Below are 22477 nucleotides of genomic sequence, written 5' to 3'. Positions count from 1 at the left end.
GATCTTTTTCAAAGCTAAACAATTGTCACGTGGCGGCGCCTAACGGCAGCGGCTGACTAGCAGTCTGTCCGTCTTTTTTTCCCTTTTTTTGTTGTGTGTCGGTGTTGGGATGGTTTTTATATATATTTTTTTGGTTGTGTATGTGTGGGAGGGGGTGGTGGTGTGTGGGGACGGGGGGGACTTTTCTCTTCCTCACGGCGCGGGGTGCGGCTCGGCTGCGGGGCCTAACATCGCCCGCTGCGGCTCGGCCGCTGGACTTTACATCCCGGTGCGGCTTGGCCGCTGGACTTTACATCCCGGTGCGGCTTGGCCGCTGGACTTTACATCCCGGTGCGGCTTGGCCGCTGGACTTTACATCCCGGTGCGGCTTGGCCGCTGGACTTAACAGTGCCCGGTGCTCGGCTGCGGGGCTTAACATCGCCCGGTGCAGCTCGGCTGCGGGGCTTAACATCGCCCGGTGCAGCTCGGCTGCGGGACTTTTCACCGCTGGTGCGGCTCGGCTGCGGGACTTAACATCGCCCGGTGCGGCTCGGCCGCGGGGCTTTTCATCGCCCGGTGCAGCTCGGCTGCGGGGCTTTTCATCGCTGGTGCGGCTCGGCTGCGGACTTGACATCGCCCGGTGCGGCTCGACCACGGGACTTAGCTGCGCAAGGCTTGGTCGCGGGCCTTTCATCGCCCGGTTCGGCCGCGAGACGTTTCAGCGCCCGGTGCGGGGACTGTTCGGGTCGGTCGGGGACGAGCTGTCTGTCCGTGGGCGTGGGGAAGAGAGTGGAAGTTTTGTTGCCTCCATCACAGTGAGGGGGTGTTTGGAGTCACTGTGATGGACGTTTGTGTTGGGGTTATGTGTCTTGTGTTCTTTTTTTTTTCTATGACTGCTATGTAGTTTCGTTCGGTACTTCGGTACCGAACGACAAATAAAGCTCTGTTATACCTGTTATACCTGTTATCTGTTATAACAGTCTGAATCTCCTTTCTCTTTCGAGTCAACTGCAAGAGTGTTCTCTTTACTTTAAGAAGCCAAGCCACGGCAGTCTTCAGATTCTTCCATGATGAGAAATAGGTGATCAGAGAGTTTGTGGGGTTCAATGAATTTTTGACAATGACATTCATTGTGATGTCTTGTTTGATTTCTGGATCATTAGCAGAGATTGCAGATTCCAAGTGAGGTTTCGGCCATTCTCTGTCTGGTTTACAGAGAAACTCTGGTCCCTTGATCCATCTTTTGCAGCTTAAGTTTTTCCTTTGTGCTAACATATCTCCATTGTGATACATCAGTAGCATCCCTTACTAAAGAGGTCCTGTTTGTTACAAATGTTTAAAAGCAGTTTTCCTTAATGCAAAGTTTGCACAACTTGGTGACGACACGGCTTCAAAAGAATGTACCTTCATCCGGTATTCAACAAGATCTTGCTGCACATCACCATTGGGCCAGCACAGAAATCGCAGATAGTCAATATGGTTTTCTGATAACATGACCTGATGAAACATTGCTTTGATGTCAGCCATCAAAGCAACCGGTTCTTGTCTGAATCTGATGAGAACTCCAATGAGTGAATTGGTTAGGTCTGGACCCTGCAGCAGTTGGCAGTTGAGTGACGTTCCTTTGAAGACTGCACCACAGTCAAAGACCACCCTTAAAGTTCCTTTCTTTGAATGATACACTTGGTGAGGGATGTATCAGAGTTCTCCATCACTTCGATTCAGCTGGTCCACTGGGACCCTTTCAGCATAACCATTGTCAATCATCTCTGTGAGGAAAACTTCTCATTCTTGCCAAACGTGCGTCTCAAGCTCTGGATGCGCTGCTCATCAATGCAACGGTTATTTGGCATGCTGGCGTTTTCTTGCTTGAAAGGTAAGTCGAGACAATAGTGTCCACCTGTCATCCTTGCTGAGCGATTCATAATATCCAAGAACTTTACATCTTCTCTGGACATTTCCTCTATTTCCTTACTGGTTCTTCCACTGAAGTCGTGATTGTATTGTTTGACCAGTAGCTCCTGTAGGTTTGCAATGGATATTCGATTGACAGCAGCAGCAGGGCAGCCATTTACATCCCTGCTGTTGTGGTCTCTTCACAGGGGACCATAGATGACCCACCCTAATAGGGTTTTCACAGCGTATGGTCCATCCCCTTGGCTGTTGACCAGCTCCCAAGGTTCCAATACGTTTGAAACATTTGTCCCGATAAGTAGGTCAATGCCAGAGTCTATTTCAGGAATCTTGATATCCTTCAAGTAAGGCCATAGTGTCAGGTCTTCTTGTCTGGGAATGTTTAGCTGAGAAACAGGCATGGTCTTATGTGTGAACACATCAGATAGTTGAATATAATCATCTTTGTCCAGACTAGATATTTCCAAACCTGAGATATGACGACTGATCACAGGCTTCACTTGGTTCATGGTACGCAAGGGAATTTTGGTCTTTTGTCCTGTAATGTTCAGCCTTCTCATCAAGCTTTCTGTGCAAAAGGTAGACAAACTTCCATGATCCAAAAATGCGTGTGTTTGCAACACTGTGCTCCCCTTGTGGCTTTTTACTTGTACTGGTACAATGGAGAAGATGCAGGCCCAAATATGCCCACACATTTGAGATGAGAAAATATTCTCGCACCCCAGCGAGCGGAATTTGTCGATGTAGGTAGCCAGGCGGTCATTGAGGTTCTTCAGCTCCTCTTTCTCCAATTGTCTTCTCTTCTGTTCTTCAAATAATACGGTAAGATATATTTAGACAAAATAATATAATATGCTAACAGTAGCTAGTCTAAACATAAATGGCTCTTACACAAAACTCAATCAAGTTTGTAAGACACGATCTCCCCCGCACAAAGCTATGCTGACTATTTCTAATGTATATGATTTTCCAAGTCCAAATAGATTCTATCCCTAAAAATCCTCTCCAATAGTTTCCCTACCACCAGCCTATAATTTCCAAAAGATGCTAAACAGATATTCTACATGGGAGCAAGGTAATTGCTTGGCATCAATGTAATTAGCAATTTATTTTCTCTGAGTCGTATTTGCTTGGTGTGTTCTGACCCACCAGCAGCAAAGGAGTGGCAGATTGATGCAGTTAATTACACAAGAGTCACCCTAGAAATCATCAACATTTGGGTTTAGGTTTATTATTGACACGTGTACTGAGGTACATTTTTGTTTTGCAGGCTATCCAATCAGATTTGTTCTTTTGTAAGCGCACTTTATGGGCAACTATTTGCATACCTTGGGTATGTATGCAAGCAAAGAATCTCAGAGACTTGGCACATGTGGCAATAAAGTATTCAATTCCATTCAAGTAGAGGTGCGCCTTTTTGGCTGCCACGCCGTTGTGGTTAGTGCACAACAAATCATTGGTGATATTAGCACCAGGAAACTTGTAGCTCTCAACCCTTTCCACTTTGGCACCATTAATGCTGATTGGTACGTACTCCACTACCCATCCTGAAGTTGAGGGAGTTGACGGAGTTGAGGAAAAACTTTTTCAGTCAGAGAGTTGTGAATCTGTGGAATTCTCTGCCTCAGAAGGCAGTGGAGGCCAATTCTCTGAATGCATTCAAGAGAGAGCTGGATAGAGCTCTTAAGGATAGCGGAGTCAGGGAGTATGGGGAGAAGGCAGGAACGGGGTACTGATTGATAATGATCAGCCATGATCACATTGAATGGCGGTGCTGGCTCGAAGGGCCGAATGGCCTACTCCTGCACCTATTGTCTATTGATAACTAGCTCCCTGCAGACATTCATTTAATACAAATTCACAGAGCAGTATGAGTGCCATCCGTGACCCAGTGTTAGCACATTCTTCCTGAAGTCAGAAGGATGATGGCTCTGGTTCCATTCCAGAGATTTAATCAAAGGCTGACACTTAAGGAATGCACTGAACTTTAGAAGGCATTTCCTAAAAGTTGTCTCTTCCTAAAACTGAACACTCAATTAACATTATTGAAGCAGATTATTTTTGGCATTTAAATTATTGCTATTCATGGAAAATTGATGTACTCAAATTGATTACCATGTTTCCCAGTACTGTATTACACTTCATTAATGCCAAGTAAGTAGTTTGAAACATATTGATTAAAAAAAGTGGAAATACACCCAACTACGTGACAAGTAGTTAATTCTTTGCATCAACAGTAGGTGGTAGATGAAGCCCAGAAGCATCACATTAGTATATTACACCAACACTTTCAAGCGTCCTCACAGCACAGATGTGCATGTACACCGACCCAAGCTTGGGGTGTGGGTGAGATTGCAACCATAAAAGGAAGAACAATAAGATAAGGGGCAGCACTGTGGTGCGGTGTGTAGAGATGCTCACGGCACCAAATATCTAGGTTCAATCCTGGGCTTGAGTGCTGTCTGGAGTTTGTATGTTCTCCCTGTGACTGTGACATCTTCCCATCTCCACCCCTTTCCCCAACTCCCTGGTCAACTAGTCCTTTCCCACCCAAACCACCCCCTCCCCAGGTACTTTCCCCTGCAACTGCAGGAGATGCAACACCTGTCCCTATACCTTCTTCCTCGACTCTGTCCAAGGACCCCGACAGTCTTTTCAGGTGAGTCAGAGGTTCACTAGCACCTCCTCCAACCTCATCTACCTTATCCGCTGTTCCAGGTGTGGGGTCAAATTTCACTGTACCTTAATTGGTGCATGTGACAATAAACTGATCTTGACCCCTGTATATCGGCGAGACCAAGCGTAGGCTCGGCGATCGCTTCACTGAACACCTCCGCTCAGTCCGCCTAAACCTACCTAATCTCCTGGTTGCTCAACATGTTAGCTCCCCCTCCCATACTGATCATTCTGTCCTGGACCTCCTACATTGTCAGGGTGAGGCCCAGCGCAAATTGGAGGAAATGCACCTCATATTTCGCTTGGGTAGCTTACACCCCAGCGGTATGAATGTTGACTTCTCTAACTTCAAGCAGCCCTTGCTTTCCCTTTCTCTCCATCCCCTCCCCCTTCCCAGTTCTCCCGCCAGTCTTATTGTCTCTATGACTACATTTTATCTCTGTTTGCTTTGTTGTTACCTTCTCCCAATAACAATGATCTTTTCTACATTTTCCTTGATCTCCATTCCCGTTGTCCTGTTTTCACACCTTACACTTCCTTATCTATAGACTTCCATAATTATGTACTGCCCACTCCCCTGTTGGGGGAAGTCTGAAGGGTCTCGACCCGAAACGTCACCCATTCCTTCTCTCCAGAGATGCTGCCTGTCTCGTTGAGTTACTCCAGCATTTTGTGTCTATCTCCCTGTGGCTGTGGGTTTCAATAGACAATAGGTACAGGAGTAGGCCATTCGGCCCTTTGAGCCAGCACCACCATTCAATGTGATCATTGCTGATCATTCTCAATCAGTACCCCATTCCTGCCTTCTCCCTATACCCCCTTTCCTTAAGAGCTCTATCTAGCTCTCTCTTGAATGCATTCAGGGAATTGGCCTCCACTGCCCTCTGAGGCAGAGAATTCCACAGATTCACAACTCTGACTGAAAAAGTTTTTCCTCATCTCCGTCCTAAATGGCCTACCTCTTCTTAAACTGTGGCCCCTGGTTCTGGACTCTCCCAACATTGGGAACATGTTTCCTGCCTCTAACGTGTCCAACCCTTAATAATCTTATATGTTTCGATAAGATCCCCTCTCATCCTTCTAAATTCCAGTGTAAACAAGCCTAGTCGCTCCAGTCTTTCAACATATGACAGTCCCGCCATTCCGGGAATTAACCTAGTAAACCTACGCTGCACGCCCTTAATAGCAAGAATATCCTTCCTCAAATTTGGAGACCAAAACTGCACACAGTACTCCAGGTGCGGTCTCACTAGGGCCCTGTACAAATGTAGAAGGACCTCTTTGCTCCTATACTCAACTCCTCTTGTTATGAAGGCCAACATTCCATTGGCTTTCTTCACTGCCTGCTGTACCTGCATGCTTCCTTTCAGTGACTGATGCACTAGGACACCCAGATCTCGTTGTAGGTCCCCTTTTCCTAACTTGACACCATTCAGATAATAATCTGCCTTCCTATTCTTACCACCAAAATGGATAACCTCACACTTATCCACATTAAACTGCATCTGCCATGCATCCGCCCACTCACACAACCTGTCCAAGTCACCCTGCAACCTCATAGCATCTTCTTCGCAATTCACACTACCACCCAGCTTTGTATCATCTGCAAATTTGCTAATGGTACTTTTAATCCCTTCATCCAAGTCATTAATGTATATTGTAAATAGCTACGGTCCCAGCACCAAGCCTTGCGGTACCCCACTAGTCACTGCCTGCCATTCTGAAAGGGACCCATTTATCCCCACACTTTGCTTTCTGTCTGCCAACCAATTTTCTATCCATGTCAGTATCCTACCCCCAATACCATGTGCTCTAATTTTGCCCACTAATCTCCTATGTAGGACCTTGTCGAAGACTTTCTGAAAGTCAAGGTACACCACATCCACCGGCTCTCCCCTGTCAATTTTCCTAGTTACATCCTCAAAAAATTCCAGAAGATTAGTCAAGCATGATTTCCCCTTCGTAAATCCATGCTGACTCGGAACAATCCTGTTACTGCCATCCAAATGCTCCGCAATTTCGTCTTTTATAATTGACTCCAGCATCTTCCCCACCACTGATGTCAGACTACCTGGTCTATAATTTCCCGTTTTCTCTCTCCCTCCTTTCCTAAAAAGTGGGATAACATTAGCTACCCTCCACTTAACAGGAACTGATCCTGAATCTATAGAACATTGGAAAATGATTAACAATGCGTCCACAATTTCAAGAGCCACCTCCTTAAGTACACTGGGATGCAGACCATCAGGCCCTGGGGATTTATCAGCCTTCAGTCCCATCAGTCTCCCCAACACCATTTCCTGCCTAATGTGGATTTCTTTCAGTTCCTCCGTCACCCTAGGATCTCTGGCCACTAAAACATCTGGGAGATTGTTTTTTATCTTCCTTAGTGAAGACAGATCCAAAGTACCGGGTCGAGACCCGTCTTCAGACTGAAGAAGGGTCTCGACCCAAAACGTCACCCATTCCTTCTCTCCGGAGATGCTGCCTGACCTGCTGAGTTACACCAGCATTGTGTGAATAAATACCTTCGATTTGTACCAGCATCTGCAGTTATTTTCATACACGATCCAAAGTACCGGTTCAACTCGTCTGCCATTTCCTTGTTCCCCATAATAAATTCCCCTGCTTCTGTCTTCAAGGGACCACATTTGCCTTGACATTTCCTCCGAGTGCTCCGGATTAGTCCCACATCCCAAAGATGTGCGGGTTGATAGATTAATTGGCTTCTGTAAATCACCCCCAGTGTGTCGGCGCAAACGTAGAACTCCAGTGTGGACTCGGTGGGCTGAAGGTTCTGGTTCAATGCTGTATCTTTCACTCGTTTCAATTGATATACTATCATCTCAAAGTCCAAATCCAACATAATTTGGATGTTTCTCAACAAGCCCTCATTAGCTTTAGAATAACAACTTTGTGATAATGAGCTAAATACATTATGGAATCAACTTCAAAAGTTCCACAATGACATCAGGTGTAATGTCAGGGCCCTCATGAACAATAGAGGTATTAATCCCTCGATCAGTCTCAAAAAATATTTGCTAAGGGGCATTACCCCCTTAGGGACTTTGTAATACATAAATTAGCTGATACATTTACGTTCCTATGAAATGATTGCACATCAAAACATTTATTTGTTCGTGAAACTTTTTGGGACATTGTGAAAATGGTACATAGACCCAAGCTGTTTTGCTGAAGAATTTTAAAACATTGGGGATTTGTGGGTGGAATTGGAAACTATTTTATAGACAATAGACAATAGGTGCAGGAGGAGGCCATTTGGCCCTTCGCGCCAGCACCGCCATTCAATGTGATCATGGATGTTCATTCTCAATCAGTACCCCGTTCCTGCCTTCTGTTGGAGTTTGCATAAGATCATTCCAACTCCCTGTGTAGTAATGGCAATTAGAAAATAACGAGAGTTTCCTGGACAGGACCTGCAGTGAGGTTGTCACGCCAAGAACAATAGACAAAAGACAATAGGTGCAGGAGGAGGCCATTTGGCCCTTCGAGCCAGCACCGCCATTCAATGTGATCATGGATGTTCATTCTCAATCAGTACCCCGTTCCTGCCTTCTCCCCATACCCCCTGACTCCGCTATCCTTAAGAGCTCTATCTAGCTCTCTCTTAAATGCATTCAGAGAATTTTAAACAGACTCAAGGGCCTGAGCTATAGGTAGAGGTTGAGCAGGCTGAGAATTTATTCCTTGGACTGCAGGAAGATGAGGGGTGATCTTATAGTGGTGTACAAAATCATGAGAGGAATAGATTGGGTAAACGCACAGTCTTTTGCCCAGAGTAGGGAAACCGAGAACCAGAGGACATAGGTTTAAGGTGAGGGGGAAAAGATTTAATGGGAACTTGAAGGGTAATATTGTTTAAAACAAAGGGTGATAGGTGTATGGAACAAGCTGCTGGAGGAAGTGGTTGAGGCAGGTACTAGTGCAACCTTAAGAAACATTTAGACAACTACATGGATAGGATGGGTGTAGAGGGATATGGGCCAAAAGCATGCAGGAGGGACTAGTATAGATATAACATATAACATATAACATATAACAACTACAGCATGGAAACAGGCCTGTCCGGCCCTACCAGTCCACGCCGACCATTCTCCCTGACCTAGTCTCATCTACCTGCACTCAGACCATAACCCTCCAATCCCCTCCTATCCATATACCTATCCAATTTTCTCTTAAATAATAAAATCGAGCCAGCCTCCACCACTTCCACCGGAAGCCCATTCCATACAGCCACAACCCTCTGAGTAAAGAAGTTCCCCCTCATGTTACCCCTAAACCTTTGTCCCTCAATTCTGAAGCTATGTCCCCTTGTTGGAATCTTCCCCACTCTCAAAGGGAAAAGCCTACCCACGTCAACTCTGTCCGACCCTCTCATAATTTTAAAAACCTCTATCAAGTCCCCCCTCAACCTTCTACGCTCCAAAGAATAAAGACCCAACCTGTTCAACCTCTCTCTGTAGCCTAAGTGCTGAAACCCAGGCAACATTCTAGTAAATCTCCTCTGTACCCTCTCCATTTTGTCGACATCCTTCCTATAATTTGGCGACCAGAACTGCACACCATACTCCAGATTCGGCCTCACCAATGCCCTGTACAATTTCAACATTACATCCCAACTTCTATACTCGATGCTCTGATTTATAAAGGCAAGCATACCAAACGCCTTCTTCACCACCCTATCCACATGAGATTCCACCTTCAGGGAACAATGCACAGTTATTCCCAGATCCCTCTGTTCCACTGCATTCCTCAATTCCCTACCATTTACCCTGTACGTCCTATTTTGATTTGTCCTACCAAAATGCAGCACCTCACACTTATCAGCATTAAACTCCATCTGCCATCTTTCAGCCCACCCTTCCAAAAGGCCCAAGTCTCTCTGTAGACTTTGAAAATCTACCTCACTATCAACTACTCCACCTATCTTAGTATCATCTGCATATTTACTAATCCAATTTGCCACACCATCATCCAGATCATTAATGTAAATGACAAACAACAGTGGACCCAACACAGATCCTTGGGGCACTCCACTAGACACTGGCCTCCAACCTGACATACAATTGTCAACCGTTACCCTCTGGTATCTCCCATTCAGCCATTGTTGAATCCATCTTGCAACCTCACTATTAATACCCAACGATTTAACCTTCTTAATCAACCTTCCATGTGGAACCTTGTCAAATGCCTTACTGAAGTCCATATAGACAACATCCACAGCCTTGCCCTTATCAATTTCCCTGGTAACCTCTTCAAAAAATTCAAGAAGATTAGTCAAACATGACCTTCCAGGCATGTTGGTGGGCATGAGCAAGCTGGACTAACGGGCCTTTTCCACGTTATGACAAATATGGTTAGGAAGTTAGTAGCAATTCAGAAATAAAGAAAGAACGATTTCAAATAATTCATATCTTGCTCATGTGATTTTATTCCAAGCCACATGTCATAGTCAAAAAGTGTTGAGAGATGTGGCTATTTTCAGTTTCCATGTTGCTAAATTACAGGATTAACCTTGAAGTAAATGAGTGTTAACATCCATGCCAGCAAAAAGCCGAGCTTTTATTTCACAAGTTGATTAAAGTTAATCGTTTATGTGATATTTCTCTAACGATCGCCAGGATGTTTAAAGCATTGGCACTGTTTTAATTCTAAAGTTTCATTATTATGCCAAAGCATTTCGTTTATTTTAATTTTATTTCCATATTTGAAAGATTTGCCATCTTTCAAGACTGTATTTTGGATCAGTGCATTCCCAATATTTTCAACACATGTGGTTTCTTTGTACAGCTTGAATAATTTCCGATCCTTTCAGTTCATTGGCCAAGTCTAAAGCATTCAAATCCAGTCAGAGAACTTGTAGTCACAAAAAGCTGGAGTAACTCAGCGGTCAGGCAGCATCTCTGGAGAAAAGGAATAGGTGACGTTTCGGGTTGAGACCCTTATTCAGATCGTAGTCTGAAGAACGGTCTCGACCTCAGAAGGCAGTGGAGGCCAATTCACTGAATGCATTCAAGAGAGAGCTAGATAGAGCTCTTAAGGGTAGCGGAGTCAGGGGGTATGGGGAGAAGGCAGGAACGGGGTACTGATTGAGAATGATCAGCCATGATCGCATTGAATGGCGGTGCTGGCTCGAAGGGCTGAATGGCCTACTCCTGCACCTATTGTCTATTGTCTATTATCGTGCAGCTACAGTTCAGGACAGCTTTCTACAACCCAGAAAAAACTGGAAATATAGGTTTAAAATTCAAAACACTGTCATTAGTTTAAAACAGAACAACAATGCAATCCTTTGAAGGGCTACAAAAGAAAACTGTTCCATTATTATCAATATAAACCCAAAGGAAACAGTATTATAAAGCTATCTACCACAATGAAAAGTCTCACTAACAACACCACTCAATTACTCTAAAAGCTTTAAAGAACTACTGCTATTTGTACAATTGCTACTGTATTACCGTGTGTAATCAATAGACCCTCAAACCAAAAGATATTTTAATATTTGGTAGAAACTAAACTAAAGAAACTAGTAGAAAATTGCACAATGATTAATCAGTAACTTATTCTGATAACTGTACTCATTATAAGGGGACTCAAATTCCAATTATTTCATGAACTTGATTATTTTCCATACTTTCACAACCAACATTACATTATTTTTCCACAAGAACAAGACTGCCGAAACTGAAAGAATTGTGCTACTTCTAAACAATTTTGCTCATAGAATACACCACTGTGGTGGGCCACATCATGAGCAATGATGAGACGGCATCCAGGAAGGAGATCAGGACAACAATCTCCCTCTCAATGTCAGTAAGACGAGAAGCTAGTTATTGAGCTGTCCCCAATCCAAGATTTGATATAACCAGACAGTGTGCATGTAGAGGTCTGCAAGAGTAATTGTGGACATGCCGAATTTCCTCAATCTTCTCAGGAAGCAGAAGAGTTGGTCTATCTTCTTGGCTGTGCGTCAACGTGGTTGGTCCACCACAGATCATGGGTAATAATAATGCCAAAGAACTTGAAGCTCTCAACTATTTTCACTTTGGTAACTAAGGAGATGTCTATCCAAGACGTCCTGATAACCATGGGTGAGAACTTTTTGAACCTGATGGTCTGTGTTTTCAAGCTTATGTATAGTCTGTCTGGTGGGAGAGGTGTTCAGTGTGCGAGTGGTCTTTGATTATGTTTTATGCTTTCCTGTGGCAATGTGAAACTGATCATCAACTTCCGTAGGTCACACAACAGGGAATACGCCCCGATCCTTATCAACGGGGACAATGTGGAGAGAGTGCCCAGCTTCAAGTTTCTGGGCACTCACATTTCGGAGGACCTAACATGGTCCACTAACACTGCTGCGCTGGTCAAGAAGGCGCAGCAACGATTGTTCTACCTAAGAACACTGGAAAAAGTCTGGTCTACCCCAACAGCTGCTGACGACCTTCTACCGCTGCACCATAGATAGCATCCTAACACATGGCATCCCTGTGTGGTATCTCAGCTGCACGGAGGCAGAGAGGAAAGCTCTTCAGCGGGTAGTCCATAGAGCTCAGAAGACTATCGGAACACAGCTACCAGCCTTGGAGGGCATCTACAACACACGATGCCTCACAAAAGCCACCAGCATCCACAAAGACTCTTCACACCCCTGCAACAGTCTGTTCGAACTTCTACCATCGGGCAGACGATACGGGCAGACGATACAAGGCCTTCTACGCCCGCACCTCCAGCTTCATCCCCAGGGCCATAGCTGCCATGAACTGGTCCTGCTGAGCTGGATGGTCACATTGCACAGTGAACCGGCACAGATCTACTTGCACTTTATTCTGTTTTAAAACTGTTCTAATTTGTTTCATTGGGTTGTTTAAATTAATACTGATTAGCTAATTAATTTATTGCATCGTATGGAAGTCGCATTCCCAATCTCGTTGTACCCTGTACAATGACAATAAAGATATATTGTATTGTATTGTATTGTAGATTGAATCCACGAGGGGTTCGGGGGGGGTGGGTGTGGAAGAGGCTGGTTTGTGCGATGAACTTGGCACAACTCTCTGAAATTCCTCTGTGTAGGAAGGAACTGCACATGCAGCTTTAAACCGAAGATAGAGACTTAAAGCTGGAGCAACCCAGAGGGTCAGTTTTTTAGGGAAAAGGAAATGAGAGACAAATGAATGAAAGTAATGCAAAAAAGTAATGATGATAAAGGAAACAGGCCATTGTTAGCTGTAGGCTAGGTGAAATGAGACTCAAGACAATTTATCATCGTTACTTTTTTGCATATCTTCATAATCATACTTTATTAGCCAAGGAATTTGATTTGCCATACAGTATTACCAATAAAAAGCAACGAGACACACAAAATACATTTTAATATAAACATCCACCACAGTGACTCCTCCACATTCCTCACTGTGATGGAAGGCAAAAAAAAAAGTTAAATCCCGTCCTTATTCACGCGCGGTCGGGGGTCTCGGGCCTTCCGTTGACGGGGCAATCTTGGCTCCTGCAGCCGGCGGTCGGACGCTCCGCGTCGGGGCGATCAAGCTCCCGCATCGGGGAGATCTCAGCTCCCCGCACCGGGCGATTGGACCCCGGGTCGGGGCTGGTCGAACCTTCTGCGACTTTAGAGCTTCCCGACATTAGCCTCTACCCGAAACTGCGAGCTCCTCGATGTTGAAATCCGCAGGCCGCGGCTGGAGCATCGATCGCAGGCAAGGGATCGCAGGCGCCGATGGTAAGTCCACGGCCCCGCGGTGGGGCTCAAAGACAGTCTCGAGCAAGTCCGCCAGCTCCATGGTGTTAGGCCACAGAGCGACCGGAGATACAATCCGGAAAATAATCGCATCTCCGGCAAGGTAAGAGATTGAAAAAAGGTTTCCCCCGACCCTCTACCCCACCCCCCACATAAAACAAACGAGAACATTAACACTAACTTTTTAAAACACACTAAAAATAACAAAAGAGACGAAAGGAGACCGTTGGCGAGACTGCCATCGCTGACGGCGCCACCCGATGAGGAGGGATCTTTCATTCATTTGTTCTATCTCTCTCTATATCACCGTCTATATCTCTCATTTCCTTTTCCCCTGACTCTCAGTCTGAAGAAGGGTCTCAACCTGAAACGTCACCTATTACTTTTCTCCAGGCATGCTGTCTCACCCGCTGAGTTACTCCAGCGTTTTGTGTCTATCTCTAAAATTCCTTGTGGTCTCGGGCAAAGCAATCATGAGTGTTTAATTGTCATACGCAGCAGCATAACAGGTTTGTAAAACACAGTACTCATAGATAACTTAATAAACAAAAAATACAGTAAGTTCAATATTATTGCAAAAAGCCCCAAATCATTAGTGCAGCCAGGCCAGTTTGCAGTGCACAGTTTGGTTAGTGTTTGTAGTGTTGGTGCTGTGGGTACTTGATGATACTGGCTGCCCTGATAAATCAGTTGCCAAATCAAGTTGTGATGCACCCCAATAGGATTCTTTCTATGATGCATCTGTAGAAATGGGAAAGAGTCCTTGGAGGAATGCCATATTTCCTTAGTCTTCGGAGGAAGTAGAAGCATTGATGCGCGTTCTTGGCTGCAGCATCAATATGGTTGAACTGGGACAAATTGTTGGTGATATTTATAGTTTGGCTGTGTAATCTGTGATTTTTTTTGCTGTGGTTTAAACTGAATTGGTTGTATTCACACATTATATGGAAAAGCACGTCATTTAATCAATGCAAAATGAATTAGCCTGTACACATCTTGTTTTACAGTACATCACACAAAGAGAGGGAAAAAAAAGAAATCCTAATAGACTGGGCAAGGATAGAAGTTGCATGGTCATGTTGCAGTTGTATAAGATGTTGGTGAGGCGGCATTTACAGTATTGTGTTCGGTTCTGAGTTATAGGAGAGATGTTATCAAGCTTGAAAGGGTTCAGAAAAGTTTTATGAGGATGTTGCCAGGACTAGAGGGTGTGAGCTATAGGGAGAGGTTGAGTAGGCTGGGTCTCTATTCCATGGAGCGCAGGAGGATGAGGGGTGATCTCATAGAGGTGTACAAAATCATGAGAGGAATAGATCGGATAGATGCACAGAGTCTCTTGCCCAGAGTAGGGAATTGAGGACCAGAGGATATAGGTTCAAGGTGAAGGGGAAAAGATTTAATAGGAACCTGAGGGGTAACTTTTTCACACAAAGGGTGGTGAGTGTATGGAACAAGCTGCCAGAGGAGGTAGTTGAGTCTGGGACTATCCCATCTTTTAAAAAACAGTTAGACAGGTACATGGATAGGACAGGTTTGGAGGGATATGGACCAAGTGCGGGCAAGTGGGACTAGTATAGCTGGGACATTGTTGGCCAGTGTGGGCAAATTTAGCCGAAGGGCCTGTTTCTACACTGTATCACTATGACTCTCTATGACTCTAAGCTGGAAAGGGTGCAGAAAAGATTTACGAGGCTGTTGCCAGGACTAGAGGGTCTGAGCTATAGGGAGACGTTGAGTAGGCTGGGACTCCATTCCTTGGAGCGTTGGAGGATGAGGGGATGCCACTGAGTCTCTTGCCTAGTGTAGGTGAATCGAGGACCAGAGGATATAGGTTTACGGTTTAAAGGGAAAAATATTGAATAGGAATTTGAGGGGTGACCTTTTCACACAAAAAGTGGTGAGTGTATGGAACAAACTGCCAGAGGAGGTAGTTGAGGCTGGGACTATCCCAACATTTGAGAAACAGTTAGACAGGTAAATGGATAGGACAGATTCGGAGGGATATGGAGCAAACGCGGGCAGGTGGGATTAGTGTAGATGGAACATGTTGGCTGGGGTTGGCCAGTTGGGCCGATGGACTTGTTTCCACGCTGTATCACTCTATGACGATGATTCAACTTTGTATACAACTTCCCCACATTCTAAAATTTTAATCATATATGAATAACGTAACCAAAAATTCACAGCAAATTATGTGTAATCCGATTAAGAAATAAAGTTTGAAGGATCTGGGAGCTATTGTATGTTTAATTTCAAGGGATCTGGCCACAGGTAGAAAACAATCTTAAGTAATACACATAAAAAGAGCAGGTAGACACAAAATGCTGGAGTAACTCAGCGGGTCAGGCAGCATCTCGGGAGAGAAGGAATGGGTGACGTTTCAGGTCGAGACCCTTCTTCCTACACATAAGAGCAATTCTCTAATGTACCAAGTTAAAAAAAAAATCAATACATCTACTTATTTTACGAAATGGAAGTAAGGAGGTGATCATTTCTGGGCCTGATATCTATCACTACCATAGATGACTGTACCTTGTTCATTTCCTTTGTTCCCACGCATGATGCTTTCAAACAGTTGGCTGGAGGACTCCAGGGAACAGTTACTTGGTCTTGATTCGGCTCTTGTACAATATCATGTGTGCACAAGTAGACAGATTCGCTCAGCTACTTATGCCAGCACTGAAGTGGAACAGCGCAAGTACTAAACTGGTTATGCTCCTCAAAATGCCTTCTCTCGAACTGATTCTAACTAACAATGTTAAGGTTTAAAATAAAGTGAGACCAATAGGTGTTCATAACTTTGTTTCAGACATTCCATTAGATTTGGCATTTTGATCGATGGAGTTCAATTCAAATAGCAGATATTTTTTTGTGTTCATCAAGACAAAACATGGCTTTAATCAAGCACAGATCAGTTGCAGCACCACAAATTGCATGATAAATCATCCCTCTTCTCAGCTTCAGTTAACAATGATAGCACTGACCACAGAGGTACAACGTTTATTCCACAGGCAGGGGCACTCATCATGAACAAAATCAGTCGTGAGCCCTTTCAATTACACAGACTAAAATCCCACTAATGAAAGAGACTACAAATGTGGAAGACATGGCCTGGTCCATCACCGGTACTGACCTCCCCATCATCCAAGTGACCTGCCTCAAAAGAGGCAGCCAACATCAAAGACCCACAACATCCTGACCACAGACAGTGGTGATTATAATGAACATGCTGCCAGAAGATAGACACAAAATGCTGGAGTAACTCGGCAGGTCAGGCAGCATCTCTGAACAATAGGAATAGGCTGTCAGAAGAGGTAGGGGCTGTCAGAAGAGGTACTGTATGATATTTAAAACACAATTTGACAGCTACATGAAGAGGTAAGGTTTGGAGGGATATGGTACAGGAGCAAACAGCTGGAACTAGCTCGATAAGGCATCTTTTTTCAGCTTTGACTTTTTGGAGTGACGGGTGTTTCCCTGTATAAAACTCTGACTCAATAATAGATGTTGCCATTCAAATTATGACAGGTCAATTTAACAGCATAATATAAAAATACTATTGTATATGAAAAACTGTCAAATAAGTCCCAAGTAGTAATGCATTCCAGGAATGTTGCATAACACTGCTTCGCAGCACATTGCAAACTTTGTTTCAGCCAACACATACATCCCTTTACTGTTGCAGAACATATTGAATGGATGAAATGTTGACTTCTTTGTAACCAGATGAATCTCTCTTTTGAGGACAATATTTACATGCATTACAAAACAAAGTTACATAATACACAGGGTATTTGTGATGCACTGCAGCAGTAAATGCCTCTTCCCTTTTTAAAAGGGATTCTAAATTTCTAGATAAAAGGTTTCATGGGATGTGTTGATAATTACACCCTACTTTCTTAAACCTTACTGTAGCATAATTGCATAGATAAAGCTGATATCAATTTGCAGCAACAATCTGATTGTTTGAGCAGTATCCTGTTTCATCCCCTTCGACAACGTAAAGCAGAAATGGGGCAGCACAATGGTAGAGTTGTTGCGTTATAGTTCCAGAGGAGCCGGGTTCGATCCTGGCTACTCATGCTGCCTTATGGTGCCAGAGACCCGGGTTCGATCCTGACTACCTATGCTGCCTTATGGTGCCAGAGACCCGGGTTCGATCCCGACTACGGGTGTTTCCCTGTGACCCCGTGGGTTTTCTCCAGGAGCTCCGGTTTCCTCCCAGGCTTGTAGGTTAATTGGCTTCTGTAAATTGTAAAAATTGTCCCTAATGTGTAGGATGGTGCTAGTGTGCGAGGTGATCGTTGGTCGGTACGGATTCGGTGGGCGAACCGATCTGTTTCCAAGCTGTATTCTAAAGTAACGTCTAAAGTATTGGAAGTCATGGTATTCCCAAATATAGAATTGAAACATCAAATGTAATTCTTAAATAAATGTATAACAGCAAGGTCAAAGTAACAACAGGGATATGCCATTCGGCCCATTGTACCTGCTCTATGGTACAATGTGATCACGGATGATCTTTTGCCTTAACAGGCCTCATGTACTACTTGATTCCTTTAATATCAAAGAATCCCTTAATCTCTGACTTAATTACTTTCAATGACCTGCAGCCTTCTTGGATAGAGAATTCCAAAGATTCAGTGCCCTCTGGGCAAAGACATTGTTTTCATTCATAGTTCTTTATCCCTCTACATCAGTGTCTCTTGTTTCCCTTAACCCTAACCAGTCTGAAGGGTCTCGACCTGAAACGCCACCCATTCCTTCTTTCCAGAGACACTGTCTGTCCCGCTGAGTTACTCCAGCTTTTTGTGTCTATCTTCACATTGTTTTCTCATCTCGGTCCTGAATTTTAAGACTGTGACCCCTGACCCTAGTGGTATAAACACTGTTAAACATTCAATAGATAATTTAAATCCAATTAAGGGCATCTGTAGTGTAAAAATAACTTCTAATTTACAAGGTTGATATCAGAATGGAGAAGTTATTCTTATATGGGTATATTTTACAGACTTCTCTACAAAATAGAATATTATGGGAGGTCATTAATATTACAAAAATTGTGAAAGGATTTCACTTGTTAGTTTGACGTCTGTGGTGGGAAAATTAATGGAAAAGATACTTAGGGACAATATATATAATTATTTGGATAAACAAGGCCTGATTAGAAACAGTCAACATGGATTTGTGCCTGGAAGGTCATATTTTACTAATCTTCTTGAATTTTTTTTGAAGAGGTTACCAGGGAAATTGATAAGGGCAAGGCTGTGGATGTTGTCTATATGGACTTCAGTAAGGCATTTGACAAGGTTCCACATGGAAGGTTGATTAAGAAGGTTAAATCGTTGGGTATTAATAGTGAGGTTGCAAGATGGATTCAACAATGGCTGAGGGTAATGGTTGACAATTGTATGTCAGGTTGGAGGCCAGTGTCTAGTGGAGTACCCCAAGGATCTGTGTTGGGTCCACTGTTGTTTGTCATTTACATTAATGATCTGGATGATGGTGTGGCAAATTGGATTAGTAAATATGCAGATGATACTAAGATAGGTGGTGTAGTTAATAATGAAGTAGAGTTTCAAAGTCTACAGAGAGACTTGGGCCTTTTGGAAGTATAAGAAAATAACTGCAGATGCTGGTACAAATCGATTTATTCACAAAATGCTGGAGTAACTCTTCTCGACCCTTCTCGACCCGAAACGTCACCCATTCCTTCTCTCCCGAGATGCTGCCTGACCTGCTGAGTTACTCCAGCATTTTGTGAATAAATGGGCCTTTTGGAAGGGTGGGCTGAAAGATGGCAGATGGAGTTTAATGCTGATAAGTGTGAGGTGCTGCATTTTGGTAGGACAAATCAAAATAGGACGTACAGGGTAAATGGTAGGGAATTGAGGAATGCAGTGGAACAGAGGGATCTGGGAATAACTGTGCATTGTTCCCTGAAGGTGGAATCTCATGTGGATAGGGTGGTGAAGAACGCGTTTGGTATGCTTGCCTTTATAAATCAGAGCATCGAATATAGAAGTTGGGATGTAATGTTAAAATTGTACAGGGCATTGGTGAGGCCGAATCTGGAGTATTGTGTGCAGTTCTGGTCGCAAATTATAGGAAGGATGTCGACAAAATGGAGAGGGTACAGAGGAGATTTACTAGAATGTTGCCTGGGTTTCAGCACTTAAGCTACAGAGAGAGGTTGAACAGGTTGGGTCTTTATTCTTTGGAGCGTAGAAGGTTGAGGGGGGACTTGATAGAGGTTTTTAAAATTTTGAGAGGGACGGACAGAGTTGATGTGGGTAGGCTTTTCCCTTTGAGAGTGGGGAAGATTCCAACAAGGGGACATAGCTTTAGAATTGAGGGACAAAAGTTTAGGGGTAACATGAGGGGTAACTTCTTTACTCAGAGGGTGGTGGCTGTATGGAATGGGCTTCCGGTGGAAGTGGTGGAGGCAGGCTCGATTTTATTATTTAAGAGTAAATTGGATAGGTATATGGATAAGAGGGGATTAGAGGGTTATGGTCTGAGAGTAGGTAGATGAGACTAGGTCAGAGAGAGTGGTCGACGTGGACTGGTAGGGCCGAACGGGCCTGTTTCCGTGCTGTAGTTGTTATATAGTTATATGATTGACTAAAGATGATATTTGTATTTTTGGAGGAGACAAAGCTAAAGCCTTGAATAAAGCACAGGCAGTAACTAATGTATTATAGAAAAAGACACAAAATGCTGGAGTAACTCAGTAGGCCAGCCAGCATCTCTGGAAACATGGATAAGTGATGTTTTGGATCAGGACCCTTCTTTAGATCATAAGTGATAGGAGCAGAATTAGGCCATTCAGCCCATCAAGTCAACTCCGCCATTCAATCGTGGCTGATCCATCTCTCCTTCCTAACCCCATTCTCCTGCCTTTGCCCCATAACCTCTGACACCCGTACTGATTGTGGTGGGGAGGGTAGGAGACCTGGAAGTGAGGAGCAGCAGGACATAGCCTGGCGAGTGATAGGTAGATAGAGGTGAATGAAGGTTTTGATACTCAGCTGGTTGGACAAAAGGCCAGAGGTGATGACAAAAGGTGTGAGATAAGGATTGAAGAAATGCAAATTGTGAAGTGTAATATCTCATGATTTCAGAGAATCTGGACAAAGATATAAAAATAAACCTTTGTAGATATTGTTCTCCCTTCTCCAAATGTATTATTTCAGATGCAAGTTTATCCAACTGTTTCCACTGAGTAAATGCCTTTGAGCCATGATAATTTCATTCTAATCTCGGTTCCACATTAAACAGATGATTCAAGTGGTAATATATGTATCTCTAGAGTGGCTAATGTGTGGAAATCAGAACCACCAGAAGCACTTGAAATGGATACATGGGCTGAAGAACATGTTTCCTTTATGTTTTATGCTATGATTTACAGTTTCTTTTATTTAATGTGGTTAACTGAAATATGACAAACCCTGTTAAACTTTTACACACATGCATCTCATTTGGCATTTTCAGAGTGTCAGAAGAGACAAAGGTACAATATATACTGCAGCTACAATGCCATCTAGTTGCTGCAGCCTCTCATTGGTTTAGTTTAGTTTAGAAACACAGCAGGGAAACAGGCTCTTTGGCCCGCACCGACCAGTGATCCTACACACACTAAGGACAATTTACAATTATATCAAGCCAATTAACCTACAAATCTGTACGGTTTTGGAGTATGGGAAGAAACCGGAGCATCCGGGGAAAACCCACGCAGGTCACGGGGAGAATGCACAAACTCCGTACAGATAGCACCTGGAGTCAGGATCAAACCCAGGTCTCTGGCGCTGCAATGCAGCAACTCTACCACTGCACCACCATGCTGCTTAGGGCTTAGAGAAATTTATTTGCAGTTGATTACGATGGAATTTCGACTACTAAATTTTGGTGTAATAAGGCCAAAAATCTTGGCAGCAATAAATGAATATTAGAAATGTAAAAGAGTTGTGCATAGTTTTTCCTACATTTTAATGGCCTTCAAATGTAAATGTTAGCAAAGGACTGAAATTAGTTTCTAGGGAAATATCAAACAATGAATGCCTCAGAGCCTTAATTTTAATGAATAATCTAAATAGGTTTCTTGTGGCTCTATTCAAATCATACTTTCACAATTTACTTTCATTTAATATTATTAAATCAATGGCTCCAGTCTTTTACATTATTGAAAACAATGATTTTCTTCCCCACTGTGCAAATACTTTGATTGCAGTATTTAATTCTAAGTGCTTCATCAGTGTCATATACAAAGCAAGTTAGAGGAAAAAGCAGTCCACCCACAGCCTTAGGAAACAACATTTCAAGTTGTGATTTCAGAAAATGAGGTCAAAGATATTAAAATAAATCTTTGTAGATATTGCTCACCCTTCTCCTCCCACTTTTGTTATTTTCAGACGAAAGTCAACAGAATTATGGCTTGGAGGTTTCCACTTGAGTATATCGTCACATCGACCAGCCTTGTACTTCTATAAAAAGTTCAAAAACATGTGTTTAGAAACATTTATTCTATTCCACTGCATAGATCAAGTTAACACTGACTATTTAAATTGTCTAGAAAAAAAAGATACAAAGAGTTGGAGTGACTCAGTGTGTCAGGCAGCATCTCTGGAAAACCTGGAGAGGTGATGTTTCAGGTCAGATCGGGCCCAGCCCGAAATGAGAGTCTGGAAAAGAGTCCTGACCCAAAATTACACCCATCTAAGTTCTCCAGAGATGTTGCCTGGACTGCTGAGTTACTCCAGTACTGCCCTTTTTTGTAAACCAGCATCTGCAGTTCCTTGTTTCTCTATTTAAATTATTTGATTATGTTATTCTATATTTAGAGCAGTAAAGAAATGGTTTATCCACAAGAATAAAAAATGCATAATATCAGGCTCTTATATAATCACAGAGGATAAATGCTGAAATTGGACCGGGCTTGGGTGAGACCCATTTTGAATACCACACATGATTTCCGTCTCCATTCTGAAGCATGAATTGAATAACTGCAATGTAGCTCTCTAGGCCGATTCCCAAGACGTAGATATACGGGAGGATTGGTCTGTACTCACTGGAGTTTAAAGAATGAGAAGTGACTTTATTGACATATAAAAGATTCTGAGAAGGATTGATACA

The 22477-nt window shown here is 43.4% G+C and overlaps 1 protein-coding gene across 2 annotated transcripts in view; it reads right to left on the bottom strand.

Annotated features, from left to right (window-relative positions):
• Window positions 1–22477, bottom strand: part of rngtt (RNA guanylyltransferase and 5'-phosphatase) — a 268716-nt gene that overhangs the window by 78096 nt on the left and 168143 nt on the right. For both annotated transcript variants that reach the window (XM_078400229.1, XM_078400230.1), the window contains one exon: window positions 21728–21828. In XM_078400229.1, coding sequence (XP_078256355.1) covers window positions 21728–21828 — 101 coding nt within the window. The remainder of the gene's footprint in view (window positions 1–21727; window positions 21829–22477) is intronic.

This window comes from Rhinoraja longicauda, chromosome 5 (genome assembly GCF_053455715.1).
Source record: "Rhinoraja longicauda isolate Sanriku21f chromosome 5, sRhiLon1.1, whole genome shotgun sequence".
Classification (NCBI taxonomy): domain Eukaryota; kingdom Metazoa; phylum Chordata; class Chondrichthyes; order Rajiformes; family Arhynchobatidae; genus Rhinoraja; species Rhinoraja longicauda.
The sequence above is the reverse complement of the archived record's forward strand: the minus strand, read 5'-3'. Positions and strand labels throughout refer to the sequence as shown.